Source organism: Daphnia magna, linkage group LG1 (assembly GCF_020631705.1).
Source record: "Daphnia magna isolate NIES linkage group LG1, ASM2063170v1.1, whole genome shotgun sequence".
Taxonomy (NCBI): Eukaryota; Metazoa; Arthropoda; class Branchiopoda; order Diplostraca; family Daphniidae; genus Daphnia; species Daphnia magna.
This window is the reverse complement of record NC_059182.1, coordinates 9,248,060-9,264,937: the sequence shown is the minus strand read 5'-3', so window position 1 is coordinate 9,264,937 and position 16,878 is coordinate 9,248,060. Positions and strand designations below refer to the sequence as shown.

The 16,878-nt window shown below is 40.9% G+C and overlaps 1 protein-coding gene across 1 annotated transcript; it reads left to right on the top strand.

The window, feature by feature from the left end:
* Positions 1-3,695: 3,695 nt before the first annotated feature.
* LOC116917489 lies at positions 3,696-13,934 on the top strand. Its single transcript, XM_045171601.1, has 7 exons — positions 3,696-5,005; positions 10,614-10,711; positions 11,897-12,274; positions 12,320-12,599; positions 12,664-13,079; positions 13,141-13,390; positions 13,449-13,934. The coding sequence occupies exons 1-7, from the start codon at positions 3,703-3,705 to the stop codon at positions 13,544-13,546; spliced, it is 2,823 nt and encodes a 940-aa protein (XP_045027536.1). The 5' UTR covers positions 3,696-3,702; the 3' UTR covers positions 13,547-13,934.
* The last annotated feature ends 2,944 nt before the right edge of the window (positions 13,935-16,878 follow it).

Sequence of the window (16,878 nt, the reverse complement as noted above, 5' to 3'; positions counted from 1 at the left end):
AATTCCCGTTTCAAGTAATCGGGATAGACTTTTTAGGCCCTATCCAACCCGTGTCCCCTAATGGAAACAACTGTATTTGCGTCATCACCGATTACTTCACAAAGTACGTGATCGCTGTCGCCCTACCTGATCAAACTGCCCGTACTACGGCAGAATGCGTGTATAAACACGTTGTGTTGACCCATGGGCCCCCACTGGCCATCGTCTCAGATAGAGGACCGAATTTTACGTCCGGGTTATTTAAATACTTCTGCAAGCAACTCAACATCGAACAAAGATTCACCACTGCATACAATCCAGCGAGCAATGGGGAGACGGAGAGATTTAATCGTACCCTAACGACTATGCTAAGAAAAGAACTCGTCGACGGCCAACATCATAATTGGGAAGATGTGCTGGGGGAAATCTGTTTTGCATACCGAGCGTCCGTCCATTCTTCCACAAACGAATCTCCATACTACATGATGCACGGCCGGGATTGCAATTTTCCCATAAACAAAATTTTAGGGGCAGTTCCCGAAGCCGTACCCTCATCAGGTGGTTACGTGGACAAACTCCTAGAAAGACTACGATACAGCTTCCACCGGGCACGAGAGGAAAATGAAAAAGCCAGGGAACGACAAAGACAACAATATAACAAAAGGGCGAAGGTCTACGATTACAAACCGGGAGATCGAGTCTTACTAGACGTCAGAGTTGTTCAAAAAGGCGACAACAGGAAGTTCACTTCGAAATTCCGAGGACCTTATCGTGTCGTGAAAGTATACCCCAACCGCACAGTGGATATAGCAGACAATTCATACAACTGCCAACTAGTGCATTGTAACAGGCTTAAGCCGTTGTACGAAACTATGTTATGGATGGACGATCCGATACCGGATATCGAATCATCGGTCGAAACAAGAGACCGATTCCGGAAACACATCGCCACCCAGACTAATACAGAAAAACAACAGGAAAGTGAAAATGATTACGAGCACGACGTGACGGAACAAAACAATATTATGGAAGACACGGAAGGGGAAAGTAGTGAATCTCAAAGTGACGCGACTTCAACACCTCCGAGTGTAACCTTGCAAACAGTGGACGACATGGTTCCCGAACACATGTGTGACACTCCCACTGAAACATGTGTTTCAAGTAAAAATCTTCCACGGCTACGCGCCAGGTTGACAATTAGACCAAAGACGCGTCTCATCGCCGAAATTTAAAAACCTAATAAATAAACAAATCGAGGTCAAGAGAGGACATAAAAGTTAAGTGCTGCACATTGGACGACACTCGTGGGACAATTAGCCGTTTACAACCGAACAGCCTAGGTCAAGATCCTCCAACGAAAGTTCACTAACTCTACAACACGCTGACGAATAGCGGAGAAATGAGTATTTAAGGACCTCGAAAACGAACGTCAAGCATCCATTCCTTCCCCAACAAACTTACAGCAAACATGTCTACTCCCCAAATCATCTCGGATGAAGACTGGAGTCTCATCGAGGACATCTGGAGGATGGAAACGTCGCTCAACGACACCGTTGAGCTGGACGATACCATCACGGAGGACGACGACACCGTCAGCCTCCCAGAAACCCGCTCCCTTTCCACGGAGTTGGGGCATTACGTTTCCGATGATGCTCTGGATGAGTACTTCGTGAACCGGAACGCTTTTCCGAGCATAACCAGCCATCCGGATGGAACTCCCAACTGGGAGAACATCTTCGCCCTGGACTGCTACGTGGGGCGGCTCACCCAACCGGGTGGAGATAGCGAGCGGAGATGGACACCATTCGGCCTCCCCCCAGCAGCGTGGCCACCGGCCTCCTACAGCCGGATGTCCACGATGGACCTACAGCTGCCGAGAGCAACTCCATCACCGGGACTATTCATGGCCCCCACACGTCCAGGCATAAACCACAGGGAGCTCTTCCTTATGTTACTTTCCTTAGTGCTAGCTTTGGTTTTATACACTATGTATGTGTTATAACTATGTAACACAAAAACAAAAAAATGTTTTTCTCGCTTTTTCAATAAAAAAAATAAATAAATAAATAAAAAACTTTGTCAATTGAATACCAAAAAAACAAAAAAAACAAAAAACAAAACAAAACAAAAACAAAGACAAAAAACAAAAAAACAAAAAAAAATACAAAAAAAAATACAAACAAAACAAAAAAAAAAACTAAACATAACAAACAAAACAAAAAACACAAGAAAAAAAAAGAAAATAATAAAATAAAAAACAAAACCCAACAAAAAAAAAATAAATAAAAATAATAATAAGAATAATAATAATAAATAAATAAATACTTATAATAATAACTGGGTTGTTTTTCGGGAGACACTGTTAATGCTGCATAAACTCCCGAGAGTCCGTACCGGCCATCATATAGGATGCGCCCGATAAACGCGGATGAAACTAGCAATAAAATTATAGTTGACACGCTAACTCTAAGCTCGTCTACCGTTTTCCCCATCTCCTTGCTCTATATCACCCTTGCTCATTCTGCCTTTACCCAACTTCCACCCCGTAAAATTTTTGCCGTACATATATCTCGGGAAAACGCCCCAGGCAACCATATGGTGCGCCCTCTATGATATTTTCACCCCTTTTATTCATATAGCCATATAGCACTCCCCTTGCATTCCTTTTTCCCACTCCTACGGTAAACGAAAAATCAACCTGCCATATTTCCATAATAACCCTCCGTGACACGACTGTCACGTAGACTGTTCCCCACCCCTTCATACCATAGGATGCTTCCGATAAAAACGGATAAGGCTCCAACAGCTATACGATTCAATAGGCTACATTTTCAGCCATCCGATACTATAACCCGCCAAACCCCACTCCTTACCCCTCTGCACGCTCCTGCAATAGTGAATCGCTTTTCTTCGTGTAAACCCCTCAATAAACGAACTCCCACCACAACCACCTCCCTCCCCCCCACAATTAAGGATGTCGGGAATAAAGCCGGATACAAACAGCGTATGCAAACGTACGTTGCGGCAGTCCATTTCGCCATCTCTCACTTCTCCCTCCATCTTCATCTTACTTTCCCCCATTGCCCCCCTGCGACAACGCCATGTTTCCCCCTGTAGCTCCCCTTATCCGACCATCGGCCCCTAATGCTTATTACCCCATATAGGATAGGATGTTTTAGATACAGATAGATAATAATATTAATATACGGCCATATGACATTGCTCTCCACATATATGTCCATCCCCCCCCCAAACCCTATAAGTGTATCAAAAAAAAAAAAAAACAAACAAACAAACAAACAAACAAACAAACAAAAACAAAAACAAAAACAAAACAAAAAAAAACTAAACATTTCCTGCCTGGAAATACGGTAGTAAATCAAGGTGTTTTTATGATTACCTTAGATAATGCCGACCCTCGTCACGCTACTCCTACTGCTCTCCTCAACCAATGCATTCCAGACCACGACATGCGACTGCAACAAACCAAGCGGAGTCGGACTCCTCCAATTTTCCGATGGCTCCTGCGAACCTGCCACACGCAATTCGAATACGAAAGTCGACTATCGAGTCATGACCGACAAAAAGGCAGCTTTTAGCTTCCCGGGATACATCTGTGGTAGATGGAAATCAATTAAGCATATCACGATCAATTTCGTAGGACAAGTTATTACCGTTACGGAGCGCATCGCCATGGAAACGACGGTGGTAGAGTGTGATATCATGAGACAATCGAGGCGATGCAACGAGAGCCCAATGATGAAATCAGAAAACAAATGGATATTTAACCAAGAACCGGAGGACTTCGGTTATTGGCTAAGAACCACCACTGTGGTTACAGTCAACTGTATGTTAGAAGAAGTCGTCCTTTCCCGAATTGACGAAGGAGACATGATAAACACGCCACTAGGAAAAACCAACGTATCTCATGGATCTCTATCCCATAACCATCTAACATTATTTTGGATCGACACCTACGGAAAACCAGCTGATATCGTAATCCGACAATTAGAGAAAGGCGTGGGATTCTGGTACGAATCTTCAACGAACGGGACTTGGATCCTCCAAGACGACTCCAAACAGTTGGACTTTCACGTACGGTTGACGTCACGCTGCCAAACCGTGAAATGTGACAAAAAAATAGACAGTTGGACCGTGATCGGAGACAACCATTTGTTCATCATTAAATACCCATTGGGACCTTCCGCAGTTACCGTACCATCCATCATCAAGGATATTGTGACAAAAAGAAATGACCCTTTAGATATCAACATCCGACAAAACGCAAGAATCCAGTATTTGGAGGACGCCGCCATCCGTCACGAAAATGAACTTATCCGCGTCATCCAGAGCATGCAGTGTGACCAACGACGTGCTAAGCACGCACAAGCCGTGTCAACTGCCCAATACAATGGATGGCTGGCAGCCGCACAGCTGGGTCTTCGGCAATGCATCAAACTGATCGCCACCGGAAACATCGTCTCAGCCCTACAATGCACCCCTACAACAGTAAATTTCACGACGGATACAACCACTTGTGGACCTCAACCGCGGTTCAACAATTTCACCATTGGCCGGTCCGGTTGGGAACTCACTGCTTTTACGCCATGCTACTGGGCTGGAGGTATCGTGAATTTTAACGACAAACCTCACGCCTATCGCAATAACACGTGGCAACCGGTCGAAGCATCCGTCGTCATCCCACAGCGTGATTTGGCTGACGCTTTCCGATATCAAGACGTCAACTTCTTCGAATATCAACATCAAACCAACCCCGCTTATACGGAAACCCTCATTAGCCCAATGGATATAATGGCCGATATCACAGCCTCCATGAACGAACATTCACTGACTGTCCCCAATCAAATTACAGGGACATCGGCTATCGTCGTATCCGCAGCCGAGAAAGCAGGTCTCGGAACCTTTACCAATTGGTTCGAGAATTTTAAAGTCTACTCATTCATCATCCTGCTCATCGCTATTTTCCTACTGATCGCTCGTGCTTGTTACGCCCTCGGACTTTGTGGTTTGATATATAAATGTTGCTGTAAACCCCCACGTCCTCCTTCTACGGCGGTTTACCAGCCGAGAAGCAGCCGACCCACAGGTCCCTGAATTTTCTTTTGGATTGCGGGACGCAATCTAGTATGACGGGGAGCGATGTAACGAAACGCCAAGTGAAGCCCCTTCTTGCCCCTTTTATTTTTGCTTAATTAAACTAAGACCTTATTTCTTAAACTCCCCTTAACTTAATACCCCACTAGTTGACCTAGTTATTAGACTTTCTAGAAAATATAACAAGCGGAGAGAACAAGTCTCGGCACGCCCGTTATAAATAGAAACTTTTATGATTTGTCCAAAGCCGTCCAAAACGGCCTTAACCTGCCGTAGCTAAAAATAGATATATTTCTGTCTGTTGGGAATTGCCCGAAACGGCCCGAAACTGCCCGGCCTATTTTTAACAATCGTCCAAATTCGCCCGATACCGCTTGAATTTGTCCGCCTATACCTCTTCGTGACGTCCAAATTCGCCCGATACCGCCCGATTTTGTCCGCCTATACCTTAACATTGTCCCGCATGTCCCCCACGGGATGATGACTAACATATAAAAAGCCACCGTAAACTCCCAAAAGGCAGTCAGATCTACTCTGCCTGCTCCGTGTGCCAACTTAGGCCTCTGCAGCTCTCCCGCCGAGCCCACTACCGTAACTCTTGCAAGCCGCAGAATAAGTACCCTTTAAGTAATCACTAAGTAGCTGATTGACTATTACTTTATTACGTCTATGCCTTGAAGTTAGTACCCATTGGTAACCTTAAAGTGTCATGAGTCTTCTTCCCTCAATTTACGAGCTTGTTTAATTATTCTACGGCTACCTGTCGCAAATCGGTTTATAATACACGGCTTTTTATTTATTGCGTGCGTGTTGTTTTATGCTTGCTAAGTATACAAGACATTGTGAGTAAAGACGCCGCATTAAATTAAACTTTTCCGTATTGGAGACAACATGACAACGTCGTGTACTCCTTTACAGTTGGATACTAACACGGTATCTTCTGATTCTTGTTTTGCAGGGAGGGAGATAACCGCTAGCGGTAAATCAACCATAGTGGGAAGATGTTTCTCTGCCTGGTAATTAATTCGTATAGATCCAAATTGTTTGAGAAAACTATTTCCCATCAAAAGTTCCATTCCTGACATTCCCATAACGATTGCTTTTCCTTTCACAGATCTGTTTTTGTGCGTAACCAGGATTTCGTCTGCTCCTTCGGGCATCATTCGTGAACCGTTCGCGAGAATAATTCCGGAACCATCCCATGGCTGCTGAACGAATTGTGTTTTCTTCAATAATTCAGGAGAGATCACTGTCACTGTTGCACCAATATCAATCACTGCCGTAGCATTCACCTCACCACAAAACACAGGTTCTTTAATCAAGTTGGTTCCACCGAAGTTCAACAGGTGATTTCTTCCTGTACGTTAGGAGCTTGAGTCGCCAGGTTTACTGCTGCATTCGCTGTTAACGTCGTAACTGGTGCTGTATCCCGTGTCGGAGCTTTATAATTTGGAGATTCTAGATTTTTGAAACAGTACCGAGCGATGTGTCCGGGTCTCTTGCATTGGAAACAAAATTGTTTCCCGGCAGTAGAACGCCCTTTTGGCTTGTAGGGCCCTTTTGCTTTCTCTTGCTCGTTTTTCTCCTTCACTATTAATTTCTCACAGGTGTCTTGGATTAACCACGCATTGACTTCATAAATTCTGCTTGTTCGTCTGGATAGACGACGGAAAGGTTTGGTGTCTGCTCATGAGGTTTCTGCGGTTCCATTGCCATATCCTTCCATCCTCTTGCTTCTGACATGAGCGACGCTTCCGTTTAAGCTTTTCCCAGTGTTAAAAACTCTTCACATGTTTTAAAAAGGATGCTACAATCGGTGTGCTTCCGACATATTCGAGTCGACCAGTCTGCAAAGGTTGAGGATTTCATAATAGTACCTAACAGCTGGCACATCCATTCCTTGTGTTCTGCTCCTTAGTCTTGTCTCTTGAAAAAGATCATAGTTGTCCGGTTGAAACTCTGTTTAAAACATCGAACGAAGACCGGTAACTGCAGGTGTGGCAGAAATTCTCCTGCAGCAGGTTTTCCGTCGTATCTTCCCAGTCGTTCGGGATTCTTGCTCATAGGAACGAGTTTCTTGCAGTAACGTCCAAGTACAGTATCCTGCACAAAAATCCGAACACCGATTTAATTTTTTAAAGCCACCTATTCGCGGGGTAGCGGGTTTTTTGTTTTTTTGTAAAGGGGGAGGGTAGACGGGGTGATGGACACGACAGGGCAGGGTTGGGTAAGTCTAGACCTAAAAAAATGCCTTAAGGTATTACGCTTTAAGGCAAGTTACAGGTCAGGACATTTTTGCAACCCCCAGGGTGGTGTGTTTTTTTTACGACAGTTGGAAATTTAGGGCTTGGGCTTGGTAATAATGCTTACCGAAACAATTTAGCTTATGTTCCAGCTGCCTGTGAATATATACGTCGTTGTCTATGGCGTAGGGGTAGCCTTTCTGAATGTGATGCTGGAGATCGATGTTCAATTCCAAATGAGATGATGAATTATTGTGGTTTACTTACGAGAAATTCTCGTTCATATATAAAACAAGTAGTCATCGAGCAATATGTGGTTTTTTTGTTTTTTAAATAACTTAAAAAATAATAATTCACTTCGTTCTAAAAAATTTATATTCCCAGCATATTCGAATGAAAATATTATAAAAATACGAAATATTTCGCAATTCCTTATCGGGAATCGAACACTGATCTACACCGTCGCAATCAGATGCTCTACGCATATGCCATCGGTATCAATATAATTGTGCACAGGCAGCTCTCTGACTTATTTTGGGTAAGGAATATTACACAGCCAAAATCCAACATTTCCAACTGTCGTTTAAAAAAAACACATCACCCTGGGGGTTGCAAAAATGTCCCGACCTGTTACTTGCCTTAAAGCGTAATACCTTAAGGCAAAAAAAAAACTTTATAGACTTACCCAACCCTTCCCTATGTGTCCATCTTAAAGTCTACCCTCCCTCTTAAAGAAAAACAAACAAAAACCCTTTCCCCCGCCAATAGGTGGCTTTAAAAAATTAAATCGGTGTTCGGATTTTTGTGCAGGATACTGTACATATTGAAATTATTACGTTTTTTGGCGTCACCCTATCCATTATGGGAAGAAATTGTCACATAACGCTACATCCATTGGCGCGCATCTTCATCCGGACTACCGCGAAAGATAGGCGGGCTAATAAATTTTTTGACAGCTGCCATAGCTTGTCTTTGTGGCTGTAAAATATGCCCTGATGGCACTATAAATTGTAGTCCGCCGACTGGAACAACTGGACTTGCAGCTCTCAAAACGACCTCGGTTTCTGAATCCGAGTCTGAATCTCTTGCAGTCTTGACTGATTCACCCTGACTGTCAGCTTCTTCGGTCAAATGATCCTTTAGAATAGAACCTTCAAAATTTAGGGCTTCACCAACAAAGGAAGTTCCACTCTCCAACGATGAGGCTGGGGTAGGTAAAGTTTCTACCGGAACATTTGACAGTTCTTGAAGCGGATGTAATCGTCGGCTGGGGTCTCTTGGGCAAATAGGTAGCCATGGGTTTGTCCTCTTCGGCATCGGCTAACAAGGACTGCAGAACGACGTTTACTCTCAGGCAACAAGCTGCGTCTTCAACAATTGCCACACCGCAGCACAAATTCGTTACTTACTGGTAACAAGCTGCGTCTTAAAAATTAAAACTTTGCAGCCCTAATACGTCACTTACGGGTAACGAGCTGCATCTCCACCAATTGTCACACGGGTTGTATTTAAACAAGGACAAATGAATACAGCAAGTGATGACTTAAATCTAAACAATGGTTTTACTCGAACAAAAAGGGATAACAATTACCAAAAGTTGGAGAAGCGTCTGAAGACCTCTAGGGAAACCAGGGAACTCGTCTTTAACTGAATTTTACACTCGTATTTATACTGCTATACTAATTACGCCCCTTCCAGAGCGCATGTCTCCGTGTCTACTTCTAGCGCTGATGATCTGAGATGATTCATTCCCACGGTCGCAGCGTAGTTCAATGAGCGGGTGAATCATCTCTGTGAAGAGATAAACATTTCCCCTTCTTCACCTGCGACAATATTAATTGTTTACTTTTTTAAATAGAGGTACGACGGGTTTGGCGCAAAACCATCATAAGTGGGGTTGGGTAATTTAAGTCCAGACACCCTTTTTATTTTGCCCCAGGTAATTCTTAAATGTCTGAAAGAAAGTAGACTATATTTTTGGTAGACTCCCCTACCCCCCAGGCTAACAAGAAAAATTTCTGCAACAGAAAACCGAGTCACCTTCCATTGTTCGTTGTGGTCATTATCGGATCGGGTATAGTTTGGGTATAGGGTGGTTCGAGGTTGCCATCTTGGCACGGTATTTCTGGTCCCATAGTGCAGCCACAACTGGAAAGCATTGGCTTTTTTAGGTTTTTTGGTGGCAAGTGGGATGTAGTTTTAGTTTGTTTAAGCGTGTTGTTTTTGAAAATGTCAGAATTTTCAAATTTTTCAAAGAACTTGGATAGTGAAGTTAAGTGTAGGTTTTTGGAACAGTTATCCCTATAAAAAATTGACGATCCAAATTGGATTGACGACGATCTGTGGATGAAACACCATGACGCTCTCACAGTTATTCCCCAGTAACTTGGGCAAAACTTATAGACTATTTCCAGAATGGGAGAAGTCTAATAACTGGAGAGAAACTGTATGTTGAAAAATATGTAATATCAGCCATGGAGCAGAGTCTAGAAAACAAAAGGTACAGTGACTTTTCTGCATTGCAGCGTACAAGCAACACAGTCGTCATCAAAGCAAAAGTGTGTAACCATGAAATGCTTATGCTTTTTATTTCAATCGACTGTTACATTCTTCTTTTCTTAGGTTACAGCATCTCAAACACTGAGTGTTACATATTATCCTTGGGGTAGCTTGTGCTAAAGATGGCATGGTACAATTTGCCCATTGTACATGTACTGCAGGGTAAAATTCCACCTAGTGTTCATCTTTTTATAGATTATAAGTATTAAATAGTACTATGTAAAATATGATATAGTCTAGGTGAAATGTGTACGCATGTAGCCACACTTTTGCATGTATTAATTTCGGCCCATGAAGTGAATACAAACAAAAATTACGCTGAGAAAAAATGTGGTTGGATTGAAAACCCTTCTAAGCCGGTAAAGTAATGGAAAAATATTAAATATATGTTTGCATGAATAACTTTCATTGTAATAACTGTAAAATACAGGGAAAAATTAACAATTGGAATTTTGACAGCTTCCCTTTATTTCGTAAACTTAGAAAAGCCAATGCTTTTCAGTTGTGGCTGCACTATGGGTCCAGAAATACCGTGCCAAGATGGCAACCTCAAACCACCCTATAGTCGGGTAGCAGATAGAAATACTAAATTCTTTTCATCGGTATGTTAGAAATTACCTGGTAAGTCATTAATGGCTTATAAGGGAGACCTGCGTTCAAAGCTTGAATGAGACAATTGTTTTCGTACATCATTAAATATTTAATTCATTATATTAGTGAACGAAATTTGCTTTAACAACTTAATCGAGCTTGGAACTGATCCTTCTGCAGGATACTGTACCTCTCCGAGTAATAACCGATCAATGATTTTTCAGGTAAGTAGGTCGGTGCGGTTTAACGGGTCTCTGATAATCCCCATCCCTATAAATACGGAAAATTTAAAGATTTTTTTTGCGGTAAAACTTCGAAACTAATAAATTTTACATAAATGGAAATAATTATTATTAGAAAGCCGAGAGGACCTTATGCAAATGAGGTCACTTTGGCTTTTTTTTGAACAAACAGCTAGGGCTACGAAGACGCAAACAACGCACTCAAGGGCTTTAAAAAACGAGCTACGTTAGTTTTACTTGTAGCATAATTTACATTTTTTTTCTTGATATTCAACGATTTTGGAGTAGGTTAAAAAACGAAATTATGGAAATTCCTTTTTTTCGGCATCAACCGGAGTTGCCGAATTCTTAAAAACCCTTTTTTAAAACCCTTTGTTTTTTTTCCTACAGTTTTTTACCTCATTTGCATAAGGTCCTCCCGGCTTTCTAATGACTTTTTAATCGAATTTTTACCCACCCTTTCCATTTAAATAAAATTCTGAAAAAAATTAGGGACGTTATCACTATTTGTGAGATCGTACATACAAAAAATAGTACCACTTGGGTGGAAATTGTAGCACTGAGAGAACCGCAAAAACGGCGGTTTTGCATAAGGTTTTCTCAGGCTTCCAAAGGCTTCTAGTAGGTACTGCACGTCTATAGACCAGTTTCGGATGCTGCGTTGCAAAATTTAAAAAAAATCCAGGGGGGTTTCGATTGCAGGGGGAGATAGGAAAAAAGGGGGTTTTTGATTTATTTACCCTAGTAATACTTTTCCAATTCAGGAAATGTTCTAGAATACTACACTTTAAGACATTCTGCGTCTTCTCCAGTCTTTATAAATAATTAATCATCCCTAAATTATCCATGAAAATTAATTCAAGTAAAAGGGTAGGGATGCTGTTTAGTATTTTTTGCGTTTCTAGTGTCAAGAAAATATGTAAACATGGGTGATTCAAATGTTAGCAATCTAATACCTCAAACAATAAATCTATTTAAACTGTCCGACTACGCCAATGGACTTGTTTCAAACAATTTGATCGATGTCTGCCACATTTGGTCTGGGAAAAGGTATGGACAATCGATGTTTACTTTTACCAATTTTTCTAAGTAGATATCCTTCTCTATCTGCACAAGTCCATTGGCGTAGTCGGGCAGTTTAAATAGATTTATTGTTTGAGGTATTAGATTGCCAGGGTTGTTAATATCGGTATCGGATTCGATACCGATAGTAGCGCCGCTAGCGATACTCAGTATCGGTACACTATCGGCGCTCCTTTCAAAAACAGGTATCGGAAGACTATCGGTCGAGTATCGATCGATACTCGATACCGATACTTCGTCTGCAAACCTTTTTTTGTGTATCCGCCGAATTACTGTTCTCTACAATGTCAACTCGCGTTTTCGTTTGTGAAAGTTGTTTTGAATTTCGTGGCCCAGCTTCTAAAGTATTCCTACTTGTATAAATGCAAGAAATGTGCTCTTAATGCGCTAAATAAGGACAGTAAAGAGTCGTTGCTTTCATGCAGTGACATCTCTAGAAATAATCTAAAACAACATTTGAAGGTATGTTTTTCTAATTTATATACAATCTTTGACGTTTTTCTATAGTCAAGGCATCCATGCTTGGTTGATGCTTTTGAAGAGGCGTGTAAGAAAGGAGGAAAGGGTGTTAAAAGGAATGCAATTTGCATGGATGAACCTGATGCCTCAGGATCGCTCTCTCAACCAACCATTAGAGATTCTATTTCTGGCAAACGTCATAACATTTCTATTACGCAGTCACAGTTTGATGAGCAGCTTCTTGATTATATGGTAGGAAGCCTTCTGCCCATTAGGCATGTTGACAGTAAAGAATTCAAAACTTTTTGTAATGGAATATCTCATGGAAGTAAGGGTTTACTTATACTGTTTTTTCTGTAATGTTTATACTAATCTTTTTCTCTTTAAACTAGACTTCAAAATTATGTGCAGACAGTCTATCACAAAAAAGATTGAAGACAGGTTTCAAGCATCAAAACAAGCACTAGCCCAAATTTTTTCTAAGTTAACCTCCATATGCACGACAGCTGATGTGTGGAAATCTCGTGGTCGATCCTACATGGGTGTTACCTGTCATTGGCTTGACACCGAAACTCTTCTTAGAAAAAGTGCATGTCTCGCGGTGAGACGTGTCTTTGGAAGTTATACATATGACGTTGTAGCCAAGACTTTATTCGCTGTGCATAAAGAATTTAAGGTTTTCCGCAAAATTGTTGTTACAATAACTGACAGTGGATCTAACTTTCCTAAAACTTTCCGGGTTTTTTCTCGTGAAAATGATGTTCAGGTTGATGAAGATGTTGATGAGGAATACGAAGATGAGGAAATCGTAAGTTTTTTTAATTATGGTTGAAACATTTCTTGCTCATAATTTGCTGTTTTGTTATTAGGACTTAGTTGAGATTGATCATGTCCTAGACGAATGGCATGGTAATGTGAACCAAGAGATCTATCCTCTGCCACCTCATAAAAAATGCGCCTGCCATTTGTTGAACTTGGTTGCAGCAGTTGACTGCGAAAACGCTCTCAAACGTGATTCTTATTCATCACTTCATCGATCTACATTTGCAAAGCTTCATACTCTTTTTAATAAGCAGAGTCGTAGTACCTTAGCTGCAGAAAAAACAAAAGAACTATTGGGTATTATTTTGTTTTCTTTGTTGTCTTGATACAAAAGTTAGCTTATTCTTTTCTATAGGTGTTCTGTTTGTCATCCCTAATGCAACACGTTGGAATGCCTGGTTTGATTCTGTAAACCATGTAGTTAAACTTCTTGAAGCTGATTGTAACATCTAAGAACACGAGAAATTGCTAGAGAATTTAAATTTGTTATGCGAACATCATGGGGTCGGGGATTTCAAGTCACAGGAGGTTTTGTTTATGGAAAAGTATGTTTCTCTAATGAAGCCAGTTGCAACGGCTTTAGATATTTTACAAGGGGAAACGGGGAATCAGGTAACGGCTGGCCATTTGCTACCAGCCATTGTTGTGATTAAGCGACAAATTAATGACCTTAAACCTTCAAGGAAATTGAAAGTGTGTTCTCCCTTGGCAACTGCTTTACTTGAAGGCATCGAGAAAAGACTCAGAATTTTTTTTCTGTTAGATGAGCTTCGATTTACTTCCGCAGTTCATCCAAAATTTAAATTCAATTGGTTGGCTGATGGCTTTTCTTCAGTAGAAGAAATTGACGGGATTAAAGCTTCCCACATAACACAAGGCAGTCCGTCGGATGTCCGACAGATGTCGGGGTCGGATGTTGAGTACATCTTTTTGATATCCTCCGGACAGCCCGATATCTGATTTGGATGTCCTACGGATGTATTTTTTTTTGGTTTTGACCGCCCTAAACAGCGCCGTCAGACATTCTAAGGATATCCGAACGGGCTTTCATTTGGCTATAAATATGACATGTATTGGACATCTATGCATGAAAAAAACATTAGGCTATACCAGGATTCGAACTCGGGTCTCCCGCATCACAGTCGAATCTTATTCCACTGTGCCAATCTACAGATATATTATATATCATTTTCGAACAATACAATCGAATTGTTGTAAAACACTTGAGCTTTTTCGATAACAAATCACATACAGGATTTTTAAGAAGTCAAGATGATGTCGAACTTAGGTTAAACCAGAGGTATATAAATTGAAATTAAACAATTTATGCTAAATATTTTTGAATTTTAAACTTCAGCATGATTTATTAAGTTTAAAGTAGTTTTTTATTATTTGAAATTATAATCCTATCAAAGGTATACTTGCTTTTAATATTATTAGATGCCGAATAATATTTATTTTCTGTGAGTTACTTTTCAATGGCTTGGTTCCCGTAAGCTAAACGGAAAGCTTGTGCAAACAAACTCACGACTTTCATATATTTTATTCATTTTTTGTAATAAATTTTAAATAAACCATCCGGCAAATAGATCATTACTCCTTTATTTTTTAAATTTTTCATTTTAAATGCTGGACTTCAAATAAAAATACGTTCAAGGGAAAAAATTGAACACGGTTAAGTTTTCCCCCTCTCAAGAAAGTTTGACAATTAATAATGAAACTTAGTGATCGGCCCCAATTAGTTCTAATCGAGTTAACCGCCCTGCACCGATAAAGTGCATTCGGGGTTGAAATGAGGTGCCACTTTTTCAACCTGGGCGGTGCGGGGAAAAATTTGAGGTTAACCCGTTGCCCCGAAGCAATAAAAAAAAATGCCGTTCTTTCGGTTTCAGAGTAAAAATCGGGGCAAGCGGGTAGAACGAGCTATTATCGGGGTTGTTATCGGATAGATCGGGTCAATCGATAATGTTTTTTGCATTGATGAATCGATTGATTGCAATCCAATTGATTGCAAACCCCAATTGAATTCGGGGAGAAGAATTTTCCACCCTGAGCCACGCCTCCTTGGCCCGAAATGAGAAACCCGATTTGCAAAAAAGCACCCCGATTGGCTCGAGGCCGATCCTTAAATGAAACAATTGAAAATCTTTTTGGCTGTTGGAAGGAGGTCCGTAGAATATAATTTTCGCACATCCATTGCACTTCCAAGGTGACTAGCCGACGGACATCCCTGGAACTACCCATTGAGTACATAGATATCTAACGGATGTTCGGCCATGATTCGGACATCCGACGGCAGAAATGTGCTATATGGGTTATATCATGGCTGAATTGAAGAAAAAAATTGAAGTCATGATCCAAGCTGATTCAAAATCTGTTCCAGGCATGGAAAACGATGTAGTGGACGATGACAGCCCAATAGATCTGAAAGGCTTTTTTTCGCCCCTTAAATCTATTTCAAACCCGCAAAAAAGATTTTCGCCAGCAGATGATGAAATCAATCGGGTCTTTGAAACGAAAACGTGCAACGATTTCCGGGTACTTGATTCTTCATTTCCATATCTTCGTCGGTTGTTTATTCAACTTAACACCGGTTTGCCCTCAAGTGCCGCCGTTGAACGTCTGTTTTCTCTGGGTGGAAGAGTTTTGATGCCAATGCGTACTCAATTGAGTGATCAGCGCTTTGAGTCCTTAGTTTTTCTTAGAGCTAATAGTTGTCTCTTATAGTACCAATAATATACAGAATTAAAACTAAATTTCTTTATTTTTTTTCACGGACTATCGTTATCGGTATCGGTTTCGATATCGCCGATACCATCCAAAATAAGGATCGGTATCGGTATCGCCGATACAAATACAAGCCAGTAATGGTATCGAAATCGACGATAGTTTTTTTAAGTACCGTTAACAACCCTGTAGATTGCTAACATTTGAATCACCCATGTTTATATATTTTCTTGACACTAGAAACGCAAAAAATACTAAACAGCATCCCTAGCCTTTTACTTGAATTAATTTTCATGGATAAACTAGGGATGATTAATTAATTAAATGACTGGAGAAGACGCAGAATGTCTTAAAGTGTAGTATTCTAGAACATTTCCTGAATTGGAAAAGTATTACTAGGGTAAAAAAATCAAAAACCCCCTTTTTTCCTATCTCCCCCTGCAATCGAAACCCCCCTGGATTTTTTAAAATTTTGCAACGCAGCCTCCGAAACTGGTCTATTGGGTCGAGTATATCTATAGAGCGAGAGAGAGAGAGGGATTTAGTTTACTAAATATCCGAAGGTTTAGAGGTCTTTATAGCAGCATAGGCTCCTCCTCCGTCGGTCGACCTGAGAAGCTTTATTGGGAATTTTCTCAACCAATAGGAATCGTTGAAAGTGAAAATGGTTAGTAATGACGAATTAAACATACTTCCAAGCTGAAATTGACAGATTTAAATTATGGCAAAGGTAACTAATAATGGTTCGCATCGTTTTTATGCTTTGAACATGAACCCATGTGACATTCTTTTCTTTTATTTGCATTTTAAAAAGTAAAAAATCGGCCATTTTGTACTTTTTTCCGGCATTTCAACATTTCAAACATAGATGGCACCACTTGTTATGTAAACACAAGGCCTACTTGATGCTTAAGGCCTGTAAACTCAAATACCTCCTATGGCGGGTAGGCGTTCCCTAATAAGAGCAAAATAACAAGGGTTACGACGACACCGTCTGGCGCTCGCAATTATAGCCTCTTTGAGAAATACCCCCAAAAAACTTTAACACTTGTTATAGT